This window comes from Rhagoletis pomonella, unplaced genomic scaffold (genome assembly GCF_013731165.1).
Source record: "Rhagoletis pomonella isolate Grant_MI unplaced genomic scaffold, Rhpom_1.0 Rhpom_scaffold_01534, whole genome shotgun sequence".
NCBI classification, from domain to species: Eukaryota; Metazoa; Arthropoda; class Insecta; order Diptera; family Tephritidae; genus Rhagoletis; species Rhagoletis pomonella.
In genome coordinates, this window is record NW_023460088.1 from 32976 (window position 1) to 40723 (window position 7748).

Here is a 7748-nt window from a genome sequence, read left to right on the forward strand (position 1 = left end):
TTTACGAAAAAAAACTTATTTCTCTAGTCAAATTTCCACTGGGCATTGAAATGACAAAAAATTTGTGCTATTTAAAAAAACATTATGTGGGAACAGATACAATGTCTTTACACGAATATTATTTAATGCCCAATTCCGGCCAAAATATTTCTTTGGATACCTACAATTGCCTCTCCCCATTTTTCAATGCGACTTTTTAGCTAATTAAACATAGTAACCGTTCTAAAGAAATTTTTAGCATTGCATATTTTACTTAAATTTTACTCAATACCCGCGCACACAATAGATCAGTACGAAATCGAATGCAAAATTATTTTCACTCACCATTTTCTGCTCATAATACGGTATCGGTTGTGCTGCACTTCCACTTCCATAGTTATCCCATTCGTCCCTAATATCCAGAAAAAGAAACGAAAATAAAAAATAAATTAATAAAGGGCAAAAAAAACTGAAACAGAATTTCAATTTCCATTCATTAACTCACAAACACCAACCTCCAAACACCGATAAGCTTTTCAACACACACCACACTCATACCAGCAGTGCTCATTAGTTACCAGTACTTGTACTCACCTCTCCATGCGTTGAATCACCGGCATTTGCGCTGTACTATCGTGTATGCGCACTTGATCGGGTGTGATCTCCTCTAAGAAGACGTTGCGATTCGCCGGCACTGTGGCAAAGCTGTTGGCGCTGCTGCTGCCGTCCAAGAAGAGCGGACTTAATGGACGACACGAACCACCCAAAAGCTCATCGATATTTTGATGACGCGATATGAAGAGCTTCTCACCAACAAACGTTTGTCTGATGTTGCCAACATTGTTGCTATTGTTGGCATAAGGTGTGTAGTAATCATTTGTTTGTTGCGCTTGTTGCTGTTGTTGTGATTGGTGGTGGTAGTAAGGTGATTGTTGTGGTATTGATGATTGTGTTGTGGGCGGTTGTGGTTGAGTTGAGTATTGGGGCTGATAGTAGTGATTCATTTGAACTTTCGACATTGGAATGTTATCGTAAGGCGATTTACATTGATTTAGATTGCGCGTTGGCGGTTGCGGTGGCATTTGAGGGGCGACTTGCTCAAGGGCAATGGGGCTGGCACATTGTCCCAATGGTGGCGGTCGTTCTGAATACTCGAAATTGAACGAATTACTAAGTTCGGTGCCAAAATTTTGTTGTTGCGCGCCAGCTACGTGCCCATTAATATGTTGCACTTCTATGTCGGCGTAATCTCGCCCCCTGGCTTCGTCTGCTGATACCTCATCCAATTCCGCTGTGCTCAAATTATTGATGACTCCATTCTGTACTTTCTCCTCCACGTCATCTTGCAGCCACCAGGCTTTCTCGCCCGAGTCAGAACGTTGCGTTCGCGTGCTCGGCCTTTTGACCGGCTTGTCATCGTCATTGTCCTCTTGCCACCAACATTTTTCATTGGAATCGGCCCGCGCGAGGTTCGAATTCGTCTTTTGCCTTTGTGGCGATTGGTGCCTTGTCTCTTCCTCGTCATTTTGCTGCCACCAGGCACGCTCTCCCGACTCAACGCGCTGGACGGTGAACTGCTTCTTCATTGGGCCAGACATCCACCAACGTTTGTCATCGCTCACTTCCTTGCTGCTACTCGATGAGCGCTCCAAGTTACCGGCTTTTCGTGTGGGTAGTTTTATGGTAGCTTCGACGGCCGCCTCTTCTTCACAGTTCTTCCGCTCCTTCTCTGCCTCACTCAGCCACCAAGACTTCTCCCCAGATTCCACGCGACAAATTTTCAATTGAATGGCGCCATTTTGCTTACCTGAACTATTCGAGTTTTCCAATCGCCCATTATTTTTATCATCGCCTTTGCTGTCCTCATTTGAGTCGCCCCACCATGGCTTTTCTGGGGTGCAGTGGCTTCTTGCGATTTGCTTAGCTTCTCCATTTACTTTATAGTACGTCGCACAGTTCGTTTCATTTTGATCATTTTCATTGTGCGCGACCGCTTCGTGCCCTCCTCCATCTTCATTCCCTGCATTTTGGTCGCTCGTCCACCAACTGTACTTCGCTTGTGATGCATTGCGTTGATCACTACAGCTTTGCGTATTCGTATTCGTATTATTGGTCAGCGACTGTGTAGGAGCTGTAGTGGCCTCGCTCTGATCTTCCTCCTCCTGGTTGAGTGTTCTTAAATCATCATCCGCCAAAGTGTCGTCCTCATCATTGCGTAACCACCACGCCGTTTCGCCAGAGTCGATGTGCCTGAGCTTGAAGCGCATATCGTCTTTTTGATGGTAACCCAAAGCAGATGCTGTATCGATCTGTCGACTCGTGTCTTGCCACCAACTGGACTCCTCTGGCTCCTCCGCAGACGTGGTAGCCGTAGTGGTGTAGGTATCGGTTACTTGTTCGCTGGTTAGCGCCGTTTCTGTAACGGTTGTTTCGTGTGGGAAGTGTGTACTAGTCGATTTCGTTACCGAAGATCTGCTGCGATCTTGTGTTTCGTTGCTATATTTCGTTAGACTGCGTTGACTCCTCGCAGATGTATCCTCTGTGTTGTCGAGGCTCGAATTATAACAGTTTCGTTTCGATGTCGTAGTGGTTGATTCTGCTTCAGCTGCTGCTACGCTGACAGGATCAGTCGTTGTCGTTGTGGTCGCGTTATTCGTTGGCGACGCGTTCGATTTGGTTGCTGCCGTAAGACTGCTACCAATTAGCTGACCCGTCTCTGAGTCGCCCCCTGAATTCTCAGAGCTTTCGATGAAAATGGGTTCGCTATTTACATCGCTCTGACGAGCAACGAAAAAATTCGACACAGACGACAACTTCTGCAGTCGATTAGAGGTCTTCTCTTGGGAGGAGGTGAGTGGCGATTTCGAATTTGTGCGCGATGATTCAACGGCCTCCGCTGCCGCCGTGTCTATCTGGGGGGAGCGCGTATCATTTGCGCTCAGTGGCGGCGGTGGTTGTGCTGCCTTGCTATTTTCAGCCGCTGGCCGCTGCGACGGCAGATCATTAGAATCACCTGTGCTGCTTCTCGCACACTTTGTCACACTCGAATTGTTGGCTGCATGTTCTTTGTTGTGGGTGTTGAGGTTCTTCTTCTTGCCTTGCTTTTTGTTTGCTTTCTTTGGTTCCCCAGCGCTTTCCGCGCCGCTCGATGACGATACGGTGGAGGTGGAAGTGGAAGTGGAAGACGATGACGATGGGGTGCATGATTTGTGTGCACTATTTTTCAAATTATTGCTGCTGTTATGACGGCTCAGTGATGACGTTGCCGACGACGATTTTTTGGCATGGCAGCGTGGCCGTGATTTATTCTCACCTGTCGCTCCTCGTCTACTCGACGCAGCCGATACATTGCTTGCCTCTGAACCAGCGCTCGGTGAGCGATCTTTGCGCTGTGCGGTCCCGTTAACCAGATCGTTGTGAACCTGCTGCACTGCATCCGAATCCGTACCACTACTGGGTGTGCGGGACTTGCGCGGCCGATCTGTGGGGCCAACATTCAGCGCGGATTTACGAAAATCTTTGTTCGGAAGCTTCGTTGGCACATTTGCGCTGCTGGAGCTGCTCTTGGTGGGTGACTCAGCCTTCGGTGCAGTTGGTGGCTTATTGGCATTTGTGTTGGCAGTGAGATTTTCAACCGAAGATTGTCGTGAGCTTATGCGAACAACCTTTGGAGGAGACAGCTTCGACTTTGTGTTCCCGGTAGCGCGTGTAGTTTTACTAGCGGCAGCAGTGGCCTCTTTCTTTGGCTCGCCGCCGGAGGCAGTAGATACATTTGAGGCGGACGACTTTGAAACAGACGATAACGGGCTGGAACTGTATCGTAGGTTCGTGGATGTGTAACGACTCTCCGAGTGCGGACTGTATGAGGGCACGCGACTGCTCAGACCGAAACGCGAGTAACGCGTCGAGTCATCAAGTCGGTCAGATTGTATTTCCTTATCCAAAGTCTTTCGCTTACATGTTGACCGTTGTATGGTCTTTTCAATTGTTTTTGCAATATCAATGCGACGCGTTCTTTGCACAGTTGTCGCGCTGCCGGGTGGCGTGGGAGACGTGGCACGTGTGACCACCGACACCGAGGTAAATGTTTCTTTCTCTTCCTCCTCTGAACTGCTTTCATCTTCGCTCTTTTCTTCTAACTTTTTTGGCTCTTCTGACGCCTCCTCATCGACTTCCTTCTCGTTGGATTTGCGAGCAGCGCTCTCCCTCGCGCGACTAACAGAACGCGCATGAAAGTCACTGGCCGTAAGATATGAAATGGAGGTGTCCGGCGGCATAGTTGGCGCACGCCCCGCGGATGTACCACTGCCATAACGTGCATTGTAACCCGAAGTGCTGGATGATTTCGGCGTTGACATGCGATATGAGTTGAGCGCGCCGTAGCCAATTTTACAACTGGTGTCGACCACTGGGCTCGGATCGCGCGACTTTCCTCTAAGCGCGCGAGAGACTGGACTAGGCTCCCGACTACGCATACGATTTGTGATTTCGAGGGCGGCAGGACTTGGTTCACGCGACGAGCCATACTTATTAAGACTACCTGTGGCGGTTGCAGTGTAGCGCTTTGAGCCGCCGATATCGGTGGAGGAGTCAACTACAGGAGTCGCGCGACTCGACGAACTCGGCGTGTAACGACTTGTGTACGAAGGTGTCTGTAGACTGGAAGGGGTATCGCGCTTGATGCGGTAAGTGCCGCCAGAGAAGGACGGACGATATGTGCTCGGCGAAGCCAAAGAAGAATAACGACTGCTGCCAATATCATCACGCGAGGTGTACTGCAAGCAAGAAAAAAATAGAAAGTTGTTGTCATTTAAATTATAAGAAAATGGTTGCGCTTACCGCACTGGAGCCGCTGGGTTTATAAGATGAGCCCAAGTTTGTTTTCCATGGTGTCTGCAAGGAAAGGAGAAAAATTTCACAAATTTAATTATATCTGAGTAATGACATTAAGCAATTAACACATGCAAATGCTAAAACTAATGAAGATACACAATGGGAACCGACCTGCCACACAAAAAATCACTGAAAGCTGCCTCATTGCGCCACAAATAATAATTAATGGTATTTCCAAATTGACACGAAATCAATTAAGCACTTCACCAGCAATCATGCCACAAAAGCGATGGAGCCACACACCCATGCCACCATCCATTATGTACCGCAACAGGCAACGCATTGCGGACTGAGGCAGGTTGCATAGAAGTCGTAGCGCTTTCGCTCCCTCGGAAGAGCTCAACCAAAAATCAAGTGCATAAGGGCCATTCAGAGATTTCCTCACGCACACATAAAAATAATTATGCTACCCCAATGCGGACATACTTACATGTATATATGTATTTACAGACTTGTACATATGTACGCATAGGTTCGCCAAAAATGCGTTGTGGGATCCACAACAGCGGATGGGGCAGTGGGAGCGGGAGAGAAGTGCTTTCCAACATGTGCGCGCTCTTGTCAATTGTTATTATTTTCCTATTCTTCCCATGCAATGTGTATTAATGTACATATATAAGGAGTAAAATATTTTATAGGCGCTCTCTTGTCGACTCGACACCATTAAATGGACTCGTCGTTGCCGGTTGGCGTTTCACCTCGGCACGATTTTCAATTAATTTTGGATGTGTAAACAGATTCATTTCGATTATTTCAACATCTGCAAGATTATAATTGGCGCTGACTTCACTGCGATCGCAGTCAGATCAGCACTGAATATATGTATGTATGTATGTATGTATTTATTGTATGTATATAGTATGTATGAATATAACTTTATTTGGACTTATGCTAGCAACCCACTGGAATATTTGGCGATATGTTTTCGAATTTCTTGTAGTTTGCCATCAAATAGGCAACATAGCATTCTTGCCGTTAAAACCGCAATGAATGCCTCTCCACTTGAACTGCAGAATATTCGTATGCAAGCACCACTACTTGCTTTCAAATTCTTTGAGAATTCCATTATCCAAAGACGTTTTATATTCAACTTGCACCCAAGTCTATATTTACTTGCGCAATTCCTTAGGAAAATACAAGAATAACATTTCTATTTTTAAGCTGGCATGCCATTGAGACGTTGACATTTACCACATCTTACAGATTTCACAGCGACATAGACATCAATACATACACGTGTTTGTTTGTTTGTTTGTATTCGCGAAACGTTCGAAATGCTCGAATTCGGTCGCTGCCACTCTCGCCAAATGCCAGATATCAGCAAAACACTCCACGTACAGACTTTTAGCCAGCGTCGCGCTGTTGCATCCAGACGCCTGGCGTCCAGTCCTTTGCCACTTCGATGGATCACCGGCTGTAAGGGGAACAGCACACTTGCGGCATATGGCACAAATCACTTTCGCATCACTTTGGAATTTGCGATTCTTAATTGCTTTAGTGTTGTTGCAGTGTGTGATTGAAGCATGTCTGCTGTGCCTTTGTGGCGGATTCCATTTTATTGCACTTGTCGCACATTTGGATAATAACAAAAAAAAAATTATAGAAACAAATCAAAAAGTAAGAGAGTTTGAATAGGTGCGTATTTTCCATATGCGGAATGACACTTTAAGATTTTCGCAAAAGAAAAGTGCTCAACAATAATTGTTGCATAAATATTTACATACCACGAAACACAGATGATTTTTATGAAAAATTTTTTAATTGCAGGAAAACTGCTACCCGCGAAGGAACATGAGCTATCCACTGTGCATAACTTAAACGGATGAAACAGACTACCCCGCCAAAAGTAGCTTAAGAAAGACTGGCTAACTCTAAAATATGTCCCATTCTTCGATGGCCGCTGGTGAGCTTTTCCTCCCAATATTAATAATTTCTTTCCTTTTGATATGTCCTACTTCAAATTGAATTTTAGTAGTAGTACTTCTCAATTGTCTACTCAGTCCAAAGTAACACTTGTTGGCAAAAGTGATTCTCAGCTAAATTCAAAAGCTGACTTTATTATTGGCTATTAAACAAAGTCCTTTACTTTTTCGAAATTGTAACTGTCCACAGTGTCGTGTGTGTCTGATGACGGCATTGAAATCGCCAGGTACGATATCTTGTCGGCGGCAGCGCTCATATGTTCACTCCATTTGTGCTCATAAAAGAGATCCTTGGACGCCTCCCCTTCCTCTTACGCCGTGACATGACCACAAATGAGCGAGATGTTGAAGAATCTCGCCTTGATGCAGATTGTGGCTAGACGTTCGTCCACCGCATTAAGGGTCCGGATATTTTAGGTGCATACCCTCAGTTTTCCGAATTTCCGAATAATTCGTAAACAGGAACCAATTCGAAAAAACCGAGGTTATATTGGAAATTAAAAGCCTAAGTACACCGTTCAAAATATCCGCAAATAATTTGTTTCCCTCAGCTTGTTCTTTACGGAACACTGTGCGACGTTTTGTTGTTCCATCAAATAAGCTACGGAAACCGAAAATAGGGGAAGGCGAAGAAAATTCCTTCCTTCATGGCAAACCCATTATAAGTAATCCTAAATTTTCGCTGCTGGATAACAACGGGAAGAATAGTTCAGAATTATTAAGATCATAAAGAGCGATTCCATAATCGATTGGCGTTGACACATATGTTAGTGTTTGGTCGAGCTTTTCGTCCTATTTGTAGTGTGAGTCCCGATGTTATAACACAAATGGAGAGACCAACAAATTTTACGCCGACTCCGAGGGTCAAATGGTTTTATGAGAAGCTTTCTCAAGGTATTGCCTGCCGTGAGGCGACCGCTGTTAAACTTTTTCTAATTTAGCTGTTGCTCGGAA

At 45.6% G+C, this 7748-nt stretch overlaps 1 protein-coding gene across 1 annotated transcript; it reads right to left on the reverse strand.

Annotated features, from left to right (window-relative positions):
- Window positions 1-204: 204 nt before the first annotated feature.
- LOC118752481 (serine-rich adhesin for platelets-like) lies at window positions 205-4872 on the reverse strand (the record flags this gene model as incomplete). The annotated part of the gene is given in 4 exon segments (XM_036487388.1): window positions 205-222; window positions 325-391; window positions 574-4754; window positions 4819-4872. Coding segments are annotated over 4 exon segments (4320 nt in total), but the record flags the coding sequence as incomplete, so codon positions are not given.
- Between the last annotated feature and the right edge of the window lie 2876 nt (window positions 4873-7748).